Source organism: Boleophthalmus pectinirostris, unplaced genomic scaffold (assembly GCF_026225935.1).
Source record: "Boleophthalmus pectinirostris isolate CB_2022bp ecotype Guang Dong unplaced genomic scaffold, ASM2622593v1 HiC_scaffold_12, whole genome shotgun sequence".
Classification (NCBI taxonomy): Eukaryota; Metazoa; Chordata; class Actinopteri; order Gobiiformes; family Gobiidae; genus Boleophthalmus; species Boleophthalmus pectinirostris.
The window spans coordinates 27,152,001-27,169,649 of record NW_026571018.1 but is presented as its reverse complement, the minus strand read 5'-3'; the positions used below and the strand labels follow the sequence as shown (position 1 = coordinate 27,169,649).

Below are 17,649 nucleotides of genomic sequence, written 5' to 3'. Positions count from 1 at the left end.
ACAAATTGAGTCATACAAAGTGTATTTACAAAACATGAATCTGATAACATTATAAAATAAGACAATTAAATTACAAAAAAATTAATCATTCAGTCAAATAGCTATAGTAGCTATAATAACTGATACATTCATTTAAGCTTGCAGCATTATCATTATTATTCATGTATTAGTATATACAACATGTTATGATTTTCAACACATACAGTTAAAAATAAAATAGTTCAGTTTATACATTTTTCAAATGTCAGAGAAACTACTACACAACATGTAAAAGTTGTAACAGACATTTTAAATTCACTTCAATCTCAAATATTAGTGCAGAATTAGAAATATTTCATGTTTTATGTTTTATAAAAAATATATATAAATGCATGTTTTGTGTATTATGTGCATTGTATTTATCCAAGTGGTGGGTACAGTGGTACAGATGTAATTTGTCAAGGAAAGGAGACATTAGTCCAATTTAAGTAAAGTACAAAATCAAAGTGCTAAAAACACCGAAACAAAACTAGAGAAGTCTATTTTGAGCTGCAGGTCATGTGTCAATGTCACACTAACATCCATAGGTGCTACACAGGACACCTCCTCCGATGACCAGCAGTGCTCCAGATGCCCATCCCACGTAAATACATGCACCGAGCTCTCCTTTACGTCCCTCTATGGTCATTGGGTTGTAAAATCCAGTTATAATGTTATGTGCTGACCAGCTTACAGGTATGATACATAGGGCCCCTGCAACAATGAACACAATTCCACCTGATAGCCCAATATTGAGCTTCATTCTTCTGTCATGTCTGTAGAAGTTAGTGCATCTTGCTCCAACCACTGTAAGTCCAATAGCCACCACACTCACCCCTATGGAGGCACAGATGAGGGCCCGGGCCGCCTGCAAAGACTCAGGCAGTGCCAAAATAGAGTCATAAGCCTTACATTGAGCGTGACCCGTGCTTTGGATCACACAGTTCATCCAGATGCCCTCCCAGAACACCTGCGCAGTCACAATGTTGGATCCAATGAAAGCAGACATCTTCCACATGGGCAGTGCACAGATGAGGATAGTGCCAAGAAAGCCGATAATCGACAAAATTATCCCGACAATTTGGGTTTGCATGTTTTCAAGAGCCAAAAATGCATAAATGGAGTTGGCCAAAGGAGCCAAGAGAGTCTAGCGTAAACAGCATTAATGGTGTCACTCTAATGCTGGTATGAGAGCAAAAGGGAGGGGACTATAGTTAGTTTGTAGATCAGGTTTCTTGCTTGTCCTGATTCCTTCTGTGTGTGAAAGAATGGGGGGGAAAGAGAGTGGACAAAAGACTTCATTGTGGATAAATGTCCCCATCAGATTGAATAACAAGTTCTGTATTAGGAAAAAAGTTAAGTTTCTGGAAATCAAAAAAACTTAAACTAGGTTACAAGAAGCTGAGTGAAGGCTCTTGTAACCGTTTAAAGGCAATTTCTTTTAAAGGCCAAGAGCAGCATCTAGTTATGAACAGACTCAGAATGTGTAGTGGCCACTAGGGGGCCACAAAAGGCTGATTTAGATGAGAACTAGTGTGCCAATATATTGCAAGGATGGTCCAGCTACAGCATAAAAAAAAAAAATAAAAATCCTCAAAATGTTTTATGGGCACTTAAAACAGATTCCTCATTTTGCCACTGCCTACCTTCCTATGTTCTTGATTATGGTACTGCATTGCCTAGGTTTTCCCCTCTTTTGTAAAGCTTCAAGGCTAATGCAGAACAAGGAAGCAACAAGGTTACCTGTTAGGCTAGAAATCTTTGCAATATGTGAGCCACAAAGTTGCAGTTTAAGCTCATACTTAAAAGCAAAGTACTCTAGTTGAGTAGAATTTATCTGCAGAGAAAGAACACGAAGTAAAATGACAAGTTTTAATTTATTAAAACAATTTTTAAAAAACATTTAAAAGTTCAGTTTAGTTCTTGGTGTGCAGACTTCTTTGGTGATCAGACATAGGCACCTGCACTGGCTGTTGAGCGAGGAGCAGAGTATTTGACAGAGTACCTGCTGTCCTTTTTTTTGTTGCACTGGCAGCACAGAAGGCTCCCCCCAATCAAAAGCAGCCCGGCAGACCCCCATCCAATGAACAGGGATGCCCCCAGCTCCCTCCTCTGGGCATCGATCATCACAGGGTTGTAGAAGTTGCGGATGATTTCGTTGGCTGACCAGGAGACGGGAATGAGACACAGGATGCCGCCAACAATGAAGAAGACACCAGCAGTAATGACCACTTTGCTTTTGGCTGCCTCATCCTCCACACAGTTGGTGCACTTGCCTCCAGCGACAGAAAGGAGCATGCCCAGGAGCACGACCAGGATGGAGATGACAACCAGAGCGCGGGCAGCCTGGAGATCTTGGGGTAGAGCCAGCATGGAGTCGTAGACCTTGCATTGCATTTGGCCGGTGCTTTGCTTGACACAATTCATCCAGAGGCCCTCCCAGAAGGTCTGAGCAGTGACAATGTTGTTTCCAATGAAAGCTGTTACCTTCCACATGGGCAGAGCACAGATGATGATGTCTCCAATGAAGCCAACAGTAGCCAAAAAGACAGCAAGAATCTGGAGGCCAGCAGATGCCATGGTGTAAAAGGCTTCAAAACGTTTGCCAGAACAAGGAGTGCCAGTCTACAGCACCAGTGAAGAAAAGCGTGCTACAAGGGGTCAGGACTGCTGCTTTTAAACTGGTCAGGTGGGCAGAATGCTAGCTGCTGATTGGTTGGTTTGGAAATTGAAACATTGAGGACACCTGTAGTCATTAAGTGGCAGTGTTGAACTTCCAGGGGTGCATCCTTTTTCTGTTCACTTGCCTCCTCAATTCCTCAGCACTAAATCCTGCCCACTAAGAAGAATGAGCCAGTGGGGAGTGAGGCATGGTATTACCAATTGGCTCTCTCTTCAAACACGATTGACAGCTAAGAAATTGAGGAATTGTGGAAGTATGGGAGCAAGGTAGCAGAAATGAGATGGGGCCTACATAGATCTCAGGGGAATTTGGAATACTTTTATTTACTTTTTTTTTTTTTGGTGCACAAATAACAAATCAATCCCTAACACTGAAATTACACATCTAAAATCATGGAGTAAATAAAACTGTGATTGATTTTTGTTGTAATATTTTGCAGTGAAAGTACAGTTGGAGCAGCCACTGTAGTTATATCTGTCAATTTGTTCTAATCAAGACAAGCACAATCACCTGAGTGGAAGAGTGTGGAGCGCAGTGTCTCAAACTCAAACTGTCCAAATCTGATTCTGAATTATGAACGAGCATTGGCATTGGCATTGTTCAAAAGGTTTATATCATTTAAGTGCATACAATATACACAGTATTTGGACATCCAGGAAAATGTTATGTTCATTGTTTTATTTTACTTTGTTTGGGTTCATTCTTTTCAGACACTTCTGTGCTACACTGAAAAAAAAGGTTGCTGGATTTGCGTGAAAAAGTTATGGAAAGCGGTTGCATGCAATAAAATTATGTTTAGGCTTTGAAACTTATTTCGATTCCCTCTACACATATTTTTCTCAAAACATGAATGTCACTTTTTCATGTTGATGAAATTTGATCAAATCATGTTCAATATGCATCTTATGTTACCTTATTGTGAAATGTATAAGTATGTATAATTAAATTTAATTGATCTAATTCTGTAAAATAATACAAAAACAGTCTTTAGTTTTCTACAGTTCTGTATTGTCTTAACTGAATCAAACATACAAAGAGCACAAGTACAGAGACACACAGTTTGGATCTGGACAGTGTGAAGATTTATTCCAGTGAAGACGCTCTGGTCTCTGCCTGTGAACACAGGAATAAAATGATTACATTATGATGATCTACTCTGTTGTACATGTTTAAATACATTCAAAGTACCTATAATGGACCAGAACAGACTCAGAAGAACATTAGAACTGTATCTGCAGAAACAAAACTCACCATGTGCTGCTTTTCTTCCTCTAAATGCAGTAACAGGGAGGGCATCTGGTATAAAGTCTCCTAGTGCCACATCACCTGTACAAACACGATAACTGTTTCAATAGGAAGTATATTTTGAAAAATTTGTTTAAAATCATTTTAGTTGAGTTACTTACTTTGTTCATCTGTGCTCTGTGTTTTGTTGGTTCTCAAACATCTTCCTTTTTTCTGAAACATCAGCTGTAACATTCATAAACTTCCCCACAGCTACAGCAGTGTGCTGGATGTCACTTTTTGTTTGTAGACGACTCTGGAACAAACACATTGAAATCTGAGTACAACTGTCACACTCCTGTAGATGGACAGTCAAATATAATTTGTTTCATAGAAGCAGTCCTTACATTAACTCTAATTTCAAATAAAACACCACAAACATGTTTTAACAATGACGACATTCTAGGCCAGAGAAGCACATAAAATCTTTAAAAAGTCTCACCTCCAGATCATAATCCTCCTGCTCCACACTGTGTGTCCTCTGCTCCTGGATCTGTCCTGTGTCCTGTTACATTTGAATTTTCCCTCCAAAGGTTTTGGGGAGCATTCCAGAGGGAGGAGCCTCACCAGAGGTTATAATAGAGTCATGTTTCCTCAACCTGATAGAAACGTGCAGGTCTCACATCGGCCAAAATCAAGCGATCTTTGTAAGATTTAAACATGCTGGCCAGAGAAACGTAAAAAAGTCATGTTATTGTTGTCAAATTAGTTTTTGCAATTTGAGCAACCCCTCTTGGACCATTTTTTCAGTGTAGATTTTGGTATTATTTTGATTGTTTCTGTGATTTTAACTTTAAATGGCATTTCTTATCATTAAATGACAAAATTTTGTGTTGCCAAAAACACACATTTTTATATTTTTCCAGTATGATAAATGCAAAGCAGATCATTTTGTGCTGTTTCCTTGCAGCCTGGTAAAGGTCAATTATTGGCACCAACATGAGTTTCTATGCATTTGGTAGATTTTGTGTCATGTGAAATACTCGTTTGGACCTTTATTATGTTCAGCTCTCTTTGGGCTCATTGTTTTCTGCTCTAAATATTGATATATAATATTATTGTAATTTAAAATATTTTAACCCTTTAAATCCCATGATTTTGTTAAATTACACAAATGATGATTTCTTTCCAAAATGTTAAATACAAAGCAGATTATTTTGAGCTCTTTTATTGCAGTCTGGGGCAGGTCAATAATTAGCAGCAGTTTTTGTGCATCGTGATTTTATTTTTATTTTTTTTTGTAATATTAAATAATCACATTTGTATTGTTGAGCATGTAAAATACACTATTGAAACCCATTCAAACTGGAAAACATAAACATGCTAGTGCTGTCATGCAATTTAAAAAATTTAGAGATTAATTAATTATGATCTGTAATTAATTAATCTAATTAATCTCATTTTAATCTCACCTAAAAATTGCTGAGAAAAGCCTTCAACTTGAGGTATTTTCATTTAAATTCATTATTACATTATTGTGGCAGATCAAAAGACTGATATAGAACAAAAAAAGTGACTTTATAAAGTCATTTATTGTTTAACAAATCTCTCCAAATTGGCTGTTGAGCCTAAGTCTCCATGAATAAGAAACTGTTTGCTGTAAAGTAGCAAAGACGAGGAAATCTGAACATAATAACTTTTGTCTACTTAAAAAAACAATAAAAAGTCCAGTCTTTCCTTAACCATATTAAAAATATTATTGATAGAGAAATGCTTTATATATGAGATCACTGGTTTTAGTCCTTGTTTTAGTCCTGGTTTAGACCTGCTTTAGTCCTACTTTAGTCCTAGTTTAGTCCTGGAATGGATTAATCCTGGTTTTAGTCCTGGTGTTAGTTCTGGTTTAGTCCTGGTTTAGACCTGGTTTGGACTGGTTTTAGTTCTGGTTTTAGTTCTGGTTTAGTTCTGGTTTCTGGTTTAAGTTCTGGTTTTAGTTCTGGTTTTAGTTCTTTTAGTCCTGGTTTAGTCCTGGTTTAGTCCTGGTTTTAGTTCTGGTTTTAGTTCTGGTTTTAGTTCTGGTTTAGTCCTGGTTTAGTCCTGGTTTAGTCCTGGTTTAGTCCTCGACTGGATTAGTCCTGGTTTTAGTCTTGGTGTTAGTTCTGGTTTAGAGGCGCACAGGAGGAAGCGCGGTTTACGCAGTGTACGCGAGAAAACACGCGCCACACGCGCAGTAACTACGGAAGGAAACGTGGTCCGCGTGTTCTCAGTCATCTCTGTTGATGACGATGATGAAGGTGTGTGTTTGTGTTTGTGTGTGTTTGTGTTTGTGTGTTTGTGTGCGTGTCCCCTCATGTGGCAGGTCACTATAGGACAGTAGTGCAGACATCATGAGCCTATGCAGGTTGTTTTCACCAGTGACATTTAAGTTGTAGGCGATTTTATATTGTTATTTTCTTTTATATTTCACGTCGGGAGAATAATTTCCAAGACATGAATGTGTTTTTACCTGTGCACTGCTGCCTCTTCTACTGGCTCTATGACCTCGTCCATTGTGACTGACGCCGCCAACGTTACCATAACGTTTCATCGCTCTTACTGCGCACGTTTTGTGGGGGTTTCCGGCAATGAGTGGAATTACCGAAATAAAAAAATGTATAAATGTGTTTTTTTGTGTGTGTTGTTGTCCCAACAACACACACAAAACAGGTTTTATAATAAAGCAACTCGCATACAGAAACAGTAAAGTTAGAGATTAAAAATGAGATTAACGCGATTAAAAAACATAACGCGCTAAATATGACTGTAATTAATCAATCGCAATTAACGCGATAATTTGACACCCCTAAAACATGCATTTTTACATATAAAAGTTTCTAACTGAGCTTCAGACTTTAAAGTGTTAATATTGCTCTCCACCAGAAATGTTCAACATGTCCCGAATAAGGCAAACAAACCAGACTACCAGACTCCCACTGAAATGCATTATAAGGATACATAGATGTTTATTTCAAATGAACTTTTTTGGTGTTTTGTGCCCAAAACTATTCTTTATCATGAACACCTGTCAACGAAGATGATTTAATTCTTTTGTGTGCAGTTTGTGTGCATGCACGTTTGCGCATGTACATTAGAAACATGATCATAAAATAGTCTTTTATGCCCCTTTAGACGGGATCTCTACAGAGGCTGTAGGTGGTGTAACCCTGTTTCTCTGATGTGCTCCACACTCTGACTGCTCCTCTGGGCTGTGTCTGGGATGGACCTGGGCTGCTGTGTGAAGAGCAGCAAACAACAGAGCTGCAGAATAGAAGAAGAACATCTCTTTTTGTACACAATTGACTCAGTGCTCATCCAAGTGATAAAGGACTTGTACTCATTGCCAAGCGCTGGCCAAAAATCTGGTTAAGGCTTAAAAAATATGATTTCTATTTTGGGAGGTTTCCGTAACTTTAATTTGGTTTCATGTGGGGTCTAAAATGTGTATTATCCAGTATTTCCTCATTACACATAGTTCCATATGTAAACTTAGATTAGTTTTTACTATTTCCTTTATGACTAAAAAGTGCTTTTTGAGTTTTTGTTTTGCACAGTAACTGAAAACACATTTTTGTATAGTATCTATTGAACAAAGTTGAATTTAATTCAAATCATAAACATTATATATCGGAATGCTAATTACATTTTTTTAATAAACTAGTAAAATTGACAATGTATGACAATAGCCCATTATTTTGTATTTCTTTCACTCTTTCACTCTCTTTGAAATTTTTGACCCTTCTTTTTAAGTGGTCATAATAAAGCATTGCACAGTCCTTTTGAATGAGGCCCACAGTTGAAGTCTTTCTTGTTGCTTGGGGCCACTGAACCCTGTGTCAGGGTGATAGATGTCTGTGTCTTTGCTGTTTGAGGCCACAACCCACCCAGTGAGTAGGGGCAGCACTGTGCAGCCCATATAAAACATTACCACTTTCTCTACATCCACAAACTGAGAGGACTAACTGCGACCATGCCATCTTTGGGGCTGCAGATTTTGGGCGTCGGTCTGGCTGTTCTGGGATGGATCGGTAATATCCTCATCTGCATGCTGCCTATGTGGAAGGTGTCTGCTTTCATTGGGAACAATATTGTTGTTGCTCAAACTATTTGGGAGGGTTTATGGATGACTTGTGTAGTTCAGAGCACGGGTCAAATGCAGTGCAAAGTTTACGATTCTCTCCTGGCGCTACCTCCAGATCTCCAAGCCGCAAGAGCCATGGTCGTCATCGCCATCCTTTTCTCATTGTTTGGTATATTGCTGTCAGTGGTTGGAGGCAAGTGCACCACATGTATTGGAGACAAAGGGGCAAAAGCACGAGTGGCTATTTCAGCTGGGGTTTTCTTCTTTTTGAGTGGAGCATTGTGCCTGGTGACTGTGTCTTTGCCGGCTAATACCATCATAAAGGACTTCTATAACCCCTTGGTGCCAGACGCTCAGAGGAGAGAGCTGGGGGCATGTCTGTACGTGGGATGGGGCGCATCAGGCCTGCTGCTGATCGGAGGGGCACTGCTCGGCTGCCAGTGCCCCACCAGAGAGGACAGATACAATGGACCTAAGTACTCCCCCAAATCAACCTCACCTGCAAAAGAGTTTGTGTGAAAGAGCTTGAACTGTTGAAAAACATTTCTCAAACTAATTTGATTAACACATTTGGACTTTCAGACTAAATGCAGTTTCATTAGCAGTCAAATGTTGTTGTTTTTTTTTGTTGTTTTTTTCATGTATTCCTGTTGAAAGTGTATTTGTGCATGTTCTATTTCAATTGTCATGTTTGATCTAATAAAAATAGACTAACATTGCTGTTTGCTTGGTTGGTTGTTTTTGTTTTTGTTTATTTTGTTGTTGTTGTTGTTGTTGTTTTGTTTGTTTTTTTGTGGGTTTTTCTTTTTGCTCATATCAATTAAACAAAAGCTATTATGACATAAATCTGTGTTTCTCAAACTATGGGATTGGGATTTAATGTGGGCTAAATTTGGCTAAAGAAGAAGGGACAAGCAAACTTCTACCTTTTTCTTTATGTAAAACTGCTAAATATTAACTCAATAAATATAAAATGTGTTTTGCAGTATAATATAGGGGGAATGGTAGCAATTAGAGAACAAAAATTAGAATTGTTTTACTGTGGTTAATGTTAAATGTGTACATTTGTGTCATAAGCTTGTCTATTTAAAACATATTTTATCAGAGATAAAACTGTATTCTGCATTCCAACTTACTGAGAACCCTTATATTCAATGCAAAATGTACTTATTTGCATCACTTATCATACATCATTGTTTTTTCTCACTATCTGCTGTCATGAGTCTGCAGCCCTGGACACAATAAAACATCTCCACACATTCAGCCTTTTTGTTTCTCCCGTCTGATATTTTAAATCTAACGAGGCCTTTTGTTTTGTCTGTCTGGAGGTTTAAATATGTCAACAAAGCAAAACCACTTTATAAGATTTAGGAGGTTCTTAGTGTCCTGGCTTGGACAGATGTTGCTCCTATTTGCCTCAGTGTAAATAAATTGTCATTCTTTGAGGGGAGATACTGACTCCTTAGCAACAAGCATTCATGGTCCACTGTAGTCTCCAGTCTGGTCCAGTTTAGACCTGATCCTGACTGTAAATTCCAGTTTGAACACAAGAGTGAGGGGGAGTGGTGAGTAGAGCAGGGCAAATACTAGGCAGAGATACACAGGGTCTCCATCAGTGTACTTGAGGGACTCTTGAAGTTTGTAGGAATGTGGATGCTGAGTTAATGAAATAATTCATTCAGTAAATAATGACTACCATACACACACAACCACAGACTGTATATATAAATGGGCATAACTAACCTGCTACCCATCACGTTCCAAATAGGAAGTGAGCGTGGGGAGCGCTTCTGGCTTCATCCAAAAATTGTCACCCCTCTCTCTGTAGCTGCTGCAGTGAGGCTCATTCTTCTGGTCTTAAAATGTTCATTGTTCATGTTAACCAACTTTACATGATCCTGGTGTTTTCATTTAGCTAATTTGTCCGTAAATATATTCCTATTCCTGATGTGGAACTTGGCACCAAATTTGCCCCTGTAACTGTTAGTCTTGTGAGCTTTATTTGACTGGCGCTGAATGCTATGGGTGATGTCAAACTCCTTATTTACACTTCACTTCTTTATACAGTCTATGCACACAACATATGGCCAAGTTACATGTAAAACATACTCTATCCTGAAGTTTTTTTGTTAAAAAAGCTAAGTAGAAAATTAGTAGTAATCATGTTAGAATACATGTGATGGTGATAGCATCTGTAAAATGTATGTAATCATTCATATTGTTAAAACACAAAGAAAATTAAAAAAAAGAAACATGCATACAAGTTATGATTTGTTTTATTAATCACCACAAAACATGAGAAGAATATTTCAAATGTCATTATGTTTCACAATAATAATGATCTGTTATCTGTGATCATTTGCAATCAGTACTGATACATGAGACATTCCTTCCTTGGTTTGGTTTTTAACAAAATCTCACAAACAATAAGAGACAAATTAGAGATATTTGAATTTCAAATAAGGGCACCCAAATCCATATTATATACTGTAAGTGTGGGTAAATTTCTCCAAATTGAGACATTTGTTCTTGTACTGTGATTTATTCAATGTATAAATCTTTGGAAAAATATAACAAAAAAACAAGACATACAGAGAAACTGCAACAGTTAAAAATAAATTGTCCAGTCAAATAGCAAATACTACCCAAGTACTACAAAAGTCATTTTAATCACTTTTTAAGTATATTTCATTTCTTATGAACTCGAATGCATGACATAAAAAACACCCTGAACCTAAATATGTGTATGGATTAAAATTATGCAAATTTTGGCAGATGTTTATCATACTTCTTTCACATATTCAAGTAACATGCATAAAAAGATAAAAACATGGCCGTATAGTTTGAATCTACTTCCGAACAAGTTATTGTTCAGTGATTAGAACATGGTGTGTGCTGGCACCATGGTTCCCCATGTACTGATCCCTCACTCACACATAGTCCGCATTAGAGTTGGAGATGCTCCTCGCCGGGATGAATTTGGCAGGCATGTAGGGTGGACTATCTTTAGGAGGGCAGTTGTTGCAGAGTAGGCCTCCTCCAAGCAATTGCAGTCCAGCCGCACCCCACCCGATATACAATGATGCTCCTAGCTCTCTCCTCTGTGCCGCTGTAAGGATGGGGTTATAAAAGTCCCTTATTACAGCATGGGCCGACCAGGACACCGGAATAATGATCAGAAAAGCAGCAATGATAAAAATCACTCCAGATACGATGCACGTTTTGGCCTTTGACGCTTCCTCCTCAATGCAATTCGTACACTTGCCTCCAACTATTGCCATGAGCACTCCAAAAATCCCAACTATTATTGATATTATCACCATCGCCCGAGCTGCTTGGAGATCCTGAGGTAGCGCTAGCAGTGAGTCATACACCTTACACTGCATCTGGCCAGTGCTTTGGACTACACAGGTCATCCATAAGCCTTCCCAAATGACCTGAGCAGTTACGATGTTAGCTCCAACGAAAGCAGTCACGCGCCACATAGGCATAGCACAGGTGATGATCGTACCTAACCAGCCGATGAACGCAAGCAGAATGCCCAAAATCTGGAGACCCTGAGAAGCCATTGTTACACGCCTCTGGGATGAGACCGTGAAGACTTGAAAGTTCACAGCTTCAAAATGGTCTTTTGGTTTAGCTGATCTTTTAATAAGACTTGGACTGCCTCTGTTTTTGGTTAAGGGTGGGGTTAGAGCACAAAAGATGGAGACCTGATACCAAAAAGCTCCCAGTTTTTTGTTTGGGCTCATTGTTCTCAGTGTGTATAGTTTTTGTTACCTCAAGCAATGCTCAGAGCGGGAACAATGGCCATGGATCCCACCTGTGATCACACAAACAGGGACTAGGCTGTGGGCAAACACTGGACTTTACTGACAGGGTTCATGCATTCAGATGACAATGGTGAAGGAATTTATCTCAAGTCTAAATAGCCATAAGGAACAACTGTATCTAGTTAATGTTTTGTCAATAAATTCATTTGTATTCCCATTTTAAACAAACCCCATCCTTAGTTTGCTGTGTAGATGGTACCAAACACTTTTTTTTTTTATGTTTACCCTAAAGACCGTATATACCCCCATAATATTTTGAATTTATTAATGCTTTAGTCCTTTTTACAATTATATTTTCCTATATTTTATATAAGTCCTTGCCACTGGATTCAAAGCTACAGACTTCAGTTGGTATGATACAAGACATATACTTTCCTAGAATCCTTCACGGCTCTCTACACAAACAGCCACAGTAGTCTTGTGACTCACATTAACCTTGCCTATAGGCAAGGCATGTCTTAAGAGAAACCAGTTTTTCTGCTTCAGCGGTTTAATGTGGTGGCACACCTAAACCAGCAAAACTAGAACAACAAACAATAGATGTCGCTCAAATGCCGTTGAAGGAGATTTTCATTGTACTTATGTCCCTACCTTAATTCATGCCACTGACACATGAAGTTTATTTCTATCTCTTATTTACATTTGGCCAAGTACTTCTTTGGCTATTACTACTATAAGTACTAGCCTTACTTCTAGGCCCTCTTTTTGTGGTTTTCAGATTCTAGAATGTGATGATACTCTTAGATGGCAGCAAGAACCAGTTTTTCCTTCTGATTACATTGTAGTTCACCAAAATTGAAACCAAAAGGTAAAATCACAAATGTTGAACCTGATCATTTCTATTATTGATTAAACCCATGAAGTCACAACAAAAAACAACATTTTTACAATATCCATTTTAGCTTCCCCCCATCTGCATTAAATATAACTGGCCTAGAGAATGTTGTGATGTCATCTGAAAACCAGCAAGTGTATAAAAATGATCAAACAAATCCACTTAAAGCATTTGTAACCAAAATATTTATTTACAGTACAAGAAATTAATCACATATAATGAACACAAATCAAGAGTTATTCAAAATGTGATAAAATGACAGTGAAAAAAAATTTACATATAAAATAATAACATAAACAAACATTAAACATCTTAAATTTTCCCATGTTTAAAAATGATGAAAACATTTCAACAGTTATGATGAAAACACAGACATAAAGTGGCGCATACAAAGCCTTAAATCTCCCAGTAGGTGTGGTTCCTTTGTTGATTGCTCATTTCCAAACCTCTCTCACATGAGGTATTTCTATTTGTTTTACAACACACTGCAGTTGACCATCAATCACACCTGATTAGCACCATTCTGTCCATTTAAACTGCTAAATTATTTACACATAGTCCTTTGATGACACAGGTGCTGATGCATCCGATCTTGCAGCCTTGTACCTTGCCGCGTAGGATCCTTCCTCTTTTTCGGGACATCCACAGCAGAGCAGCCCACCTCCAATCAGCATGAGAGCAGCTGCCCCCCACCCGATGTACAGAGCCGCACCAAGCTCCCTCTTCTGGGCGCTGACCAGCATGGGGTTATAGAAGTCCTGGACAATGGTATGGGCTGTCCAGCAGACAGGAATGAGACACAGGACACCAGCGGCGATGAAAACCACCCCCGCGGCAATGCCAACTTTGGCTTTTGACTGCTTGTCTTCCACACAGTTAGTGCACTGGCCCCCAGCAACAGCAAGTAGAATGCCCAAGATTCCAACCACAATAGAGATAATGGTAAGTGCTCGAGCTGCTTGGAGATCAGAGCTTAAGGCCAGCATAGAATCATAGACCTTACATTGCATTTGACCAGTACTTTGGACCACGCAATTCATCCAGATGCCCTCCCAGATCGTCTGTGAGGTGACAATGTTGCTCCCAATGAAGGCAGTGACTCTCCACATGGGGAGAGCACAAACGATGATAGCGCCAATCCATCCTATGATGCCCAGGGCAGCGCCCAGCATCTGTAGACCTGTGGACACCATGTTTGATTGGAAAAAGCTGGTGTAAAAGTTCTTCAAAAATAGATCTCTGAAGAGTCTTGGTCTTTGCTGGAGTTCGATGAGTTTGTCTTTGAGTGAGGACACACAGGGGCAGGGAGATATGTTGTCCTTTAAAAAAATGGGAGGAGCTAAAAAAAAAGGCCAAACAACAGTTTAACGTCAGTGCGACCTGCTGGTCCAGTCACACCCACAGATGCTCCTCCTGTGGTGTACCTGAGCACAATCCCCCATGTGATCTATGCAAAATGGTAAGACACCATTCTCTCTATACAACTACAAATAGTCTGTATAAATGTAAATAAATAAAATAATAATAAGAATAAGATTTTTTTTTTTTTTATTAATAGACCTAGACTCACAAATACCCAATTGTTTCTTAGCTCCATACGCCTCTTGTTATGAAGGAGCTATACATTTGTAGTATACATCTGATTATTAAATAAATATTTTCCATTAATTCAGTTTTTTTGTTTTTTTTTTGTTGTTTTTTTAATGCAGTTGGTACATTTGTCGGATATGTTGGGAATGCTTTATTCTATAATAGTGTCATACTGTTCCATGTTTACTGTTTTAAATTGAATCAATATGCTGAATCAACTTTGAACAATTCTTAAAATACACAAGTCTATCGAAAAGCTCCTCATTCATTTCTTTAAAAATGTTTCCATTCCTCATCTCAAGTTTCACCATAAGCAGCAGGAAGTGGAGACAAAGGTATTTTAAATGACAAAGACTGTGCCTAAGATGCCACTATGACCAAATATGGGCTTCTGGTTGGGGATGTCACATAATGATGTCATGGGACAGGAACAGGTGTCCGTTCTCATCACGGTCCAGATATTAAGACTTATTTGTTTGTTGACAATGAGTCACTGGTCCTACATACTACTGATGTTGTTAATAGTATCACTGGAACAATTACTTAATCAATTTTGAATATTTAAGAGATACGTTATATTACTAAATAGATATTAAATGCATTCAGGTCATTTGGAGAGCATTGTTGTCATAAATCCATATCCAATGACAGATATGATGACCTCATATAGTATAAAATGAATGGCATGTTGCTGTATGTGGTGGGACATATAGGAACAAACTAGATAATAACTGAAATAATACCATATGATTTTCAGATCATAATGACCAGAGAGGTATGGGAATAACAAAAGGTGTCAAAAAACTAATAATGTCACTTCTGTGTATAAGTTATGTGGTATCAGTGACATTAACTAGTGACCAAACTTACATCTTTGTAACGTTTTAAATAAGTGTGTGCTCTGGATCCCAGGCAACCCAATGACAGACCCTCTGATTCATAATATTTCCAATTAATGTAAATCTTTCCAACTATAGTTCTTGATATTTCACTGAACAGATATGGTTCTCTGTGTGAAGAATTTAAAGTTAAGACAGTTAAAAAGATGGAAAGCCCCAGTGGATTGATATATAATTGATTGGGGACCTCTCTGCCACATTCACAGAAGGCTAATTGTGGCATGAATGAACACAGACTTTGTTCATAAAGTTCAAAGAATAGTATCAGAGGGTCAAATATAACATGGGGACATTTTAGCCCATTTCCGGGAAGGCTGCTAGAGTGTCTGTGTGTGTGGGTGTGTGGGTGTGCGTGTGTCTGTAAGGATTTTGCAACACTTCCTGGAATCAAAGAAAAATCGTCTGAAGTTTAATACGTGTCCATTAGAGGGCAGCAGTTTTTAAACACCATCACACTGTTAGTGCGGCACTTGAGGTGTGCCCTGGATTTGAAGGTTGAAAGAGTTACTGGGACACACACAGATCTTCCCTTTGATACATAGGGCCTAGGAGGTGTGGTGATTGCATATTTAGGTCAAAATGAAGATATAGAATGACAGAAGAGATGATGAAATTTGTTTCCATGGATTTGTTCACCATGATCTAGCTAGTTTGTAATAAGCAACTGAATATCCAGTTATTGGGTGTGTCCAATTTAAACTTTTTTTTTAATCAGTAATCCTAATAAAAACCTTTATCTTGTTTCATATTTCATCAATATAATATAACAACATAACACCATAACAGACCAGGTCCAGTTTTGATTTATCAGTATTGATTTAGTTCATTTTATTTTATTTTTTTAAGTATGTATTTATTTATTTTTTTACCAAAATAACAGTTTGTTCTTTCTTTGATTTGTCTGAATGTAATATTTATTTGTATAGACTTTTTTTAATATACATAAATTTAAATCTTTCCCTCAATGTGGACTATGTGGAGCACAATTAGAAAATGTGATAATGTTTTTGCTATAAACAATATATGGTTGTCTATATATATATATATATATATATATATATATATATAAAATTGGTTTTAAAAAGTAAGAATACAGCTTCATACTTGATTGTGAAAAGGCTCAGTTCAAACAAATTACAAAGGCATACAAATTCAGATACCACAATTAAAGTTCAAAAACACATATCATGTAATTTTACTTTTTTTTTATTTTGTGAACACCATAGAACATGAATAGCTGTCAGCTCATTATGCTTCCCCATATACAACACAGTGCAAAACCAAGAATGTTTACCACCATCTCCCACTCTTCAAACATCCTCAAAACATTGTGTCTATAAATTTCACAGAAGTCATTTTAAACACTCCTCAAAGGACTTCACCAACTGAGTTTTTTTTTTTTTTTTTTAATGACCAGCACCTTCTGTAGACACTGAGCTAATAAACCCTGACAATGGAAATCCCCGTGCAAAGTGAAAAGTCAGTGATGGGTTAATGCACTGAATAGACAAAAGCGATACTGCTGTTCAAACACAGAGAGCAGTTAAACATGGGCAGATCCTGGTTTATGAGGTCAGTAGTATCAGTTACATAGAGACTGGCCTGAATATTAATACAAAATGGAGTACAGAACTATAGAGAATACATTCCTCATAATTTCATTTTAAAGGGATAAAGAAGAAAATTACACATAGATCAGCAAGTTTTGGACTGTCACAATAGCGCTCAACGTTACACAACAGAAAATAAAAAGCAATATAATCGTTTTGAATGCTTTTTGACTGATGAGTGCAAGTTTCAATTCCCCTTTTCTCAAAACAGGAATTAATTTTAGAGATAACAAGCTATGTTCGCAAAATTTGTGTTGTGTAACATTTCCAATTTCTAGGGCATCAGCTTCAACACATATAGAGGCTTACTTTACTATACTATATTGAGTTTCCTGATAGCCTTGAAACCTACTTTCATTGGCCTTCATATCTCGATATCAGTACTTCCACTTTGGAGCCATAATTTTATTTTTTTATGACATCTGGATTTAGGTTACCTCAGGTTTAGCTGCAATTGATCATTTCCCAATCTGATAAACCCTTACTTAATCATTCACACAAAGCAAGTAATGACACAACACATAACAAATGACCGCATTTGATTTTAAATCATGTTAAGAAGCAGTAGCCTGTAGGAAGAACAGCTACAGTATGTACTCACTCCACAGAAGGTCCACACCTCAGAGTAAACAAGGAAAGAGATAATCCTGCACTCACCGAAACTCAATTATCAACGCTTATGTGAGATTAAGTCATCAGCACTCAGGTGTCTGTGAAATCTAATGCCAAAGAAATAGGATTAAAGATATCAACTACAAAGACTACTGGTGCAATGTAAAAATCTATAAGGTTAAAGTACATTTTGTTGCCTCAGTAGGGAAATTTACACGTGGCTTGGTC

The 17,649-nt window shown here is 37.8% G+C and overlaps 3 protein-coding genes across 3 annotated transcripts; 1 reads left to right on the top strand and 2 right to left on the bottom strand.

Moving 5' to 3' along the window:
* Positions 1-376: 376 nt before the first annotated feature.
* On the bottom strand, positions 377-1,180 carry cldn28 (claudin 28). The gene has a single exon (XM_020922859.2). It carries the CDS (start codon positions 1,109-1,111, stop codon positions 554-556), a length of 558 nt encoding a protein of 185 aa, XP_020778518.1. The 5' UTR covers positions 1,112-1,180; the 3' UTR covers positions 377-553.
* A 696-nt stretch (positions 1,181-1,876) lies between these two features.
* LOC110158374 (uncharacterized) lies at positions 1,877-14,016 on the bottom strand. Its single transcript, XM_020922831.2, has 3 exons — positions 13,423-14,016; positions 10,979-11,553; positions 1,877-2,643 (listed from the first exon to the last, which is right to left on the bottom strand). Exons 1-3 carry the CDS (start codon positions 13,901-13,903, stop codon positions 1,966-1,968), a joined length of 1,734 nt encoding a protein of 577 aa, XP_020778490.2. The 5' UTR covers positions 13,904-14,016; the 3' UTR covers positions 1,877-1,965.
* cldn29 (claudin 29) lies at positions 7,929-8,561 on the top strand. The gene has a single exon (XM_020922826.2). The coding sequence runs from the start codon at positions 7,932-7,934 to the stop codon at positions 8,559-8,561; it is 630 nt and encodes a 209-aa protein (XP_020778485.1). The 5' UTR covers positions 7,929-7,931.
* Positions 14,017-17,649: the final 3,633 nt, after the last annotated feature.

Excerpts from the sequence above, each read along its gene's own strand:
- cldn28 (XM_020922859.2), bottom strand. The coding sequence starts at position 1,111 with ATGCAAACCCAAATTGTCGGGATAATTTTGTCGATTATCGGCTTTCTT.
- cldn29 (XM_020922826.2), top strand. The coding sequence starts at position 7,932 with ATGCCATCTTTGGGGCTGCAGATTTTGGGCGTCGGTCTGGCTGTTCTG.
- LOC110158374 (XM_020922831.2), bottom strand. The coding sequence starts at position 13,903 with ATGGTGTCCACAGGTCTACAGATGCTGGGCGCTGCCCTGGGCATCATA. Across the intron at positions 11,554-13,422 it reads CGCCCAGAAGAGGGAGCTTG|GTACGATCATCACCTGTGCT; the intron begins GTGCGGCTCTGT and ends TCGGCTGGTTAG. Across the intron at positions 2,644-10,978 it reads CCAACTCTAATGCGGACTAT|ACTGGCACTCCTTGTTCTGG; the intron begins GTGTGAGTGAGG and ends CTGGTGCTGTAG.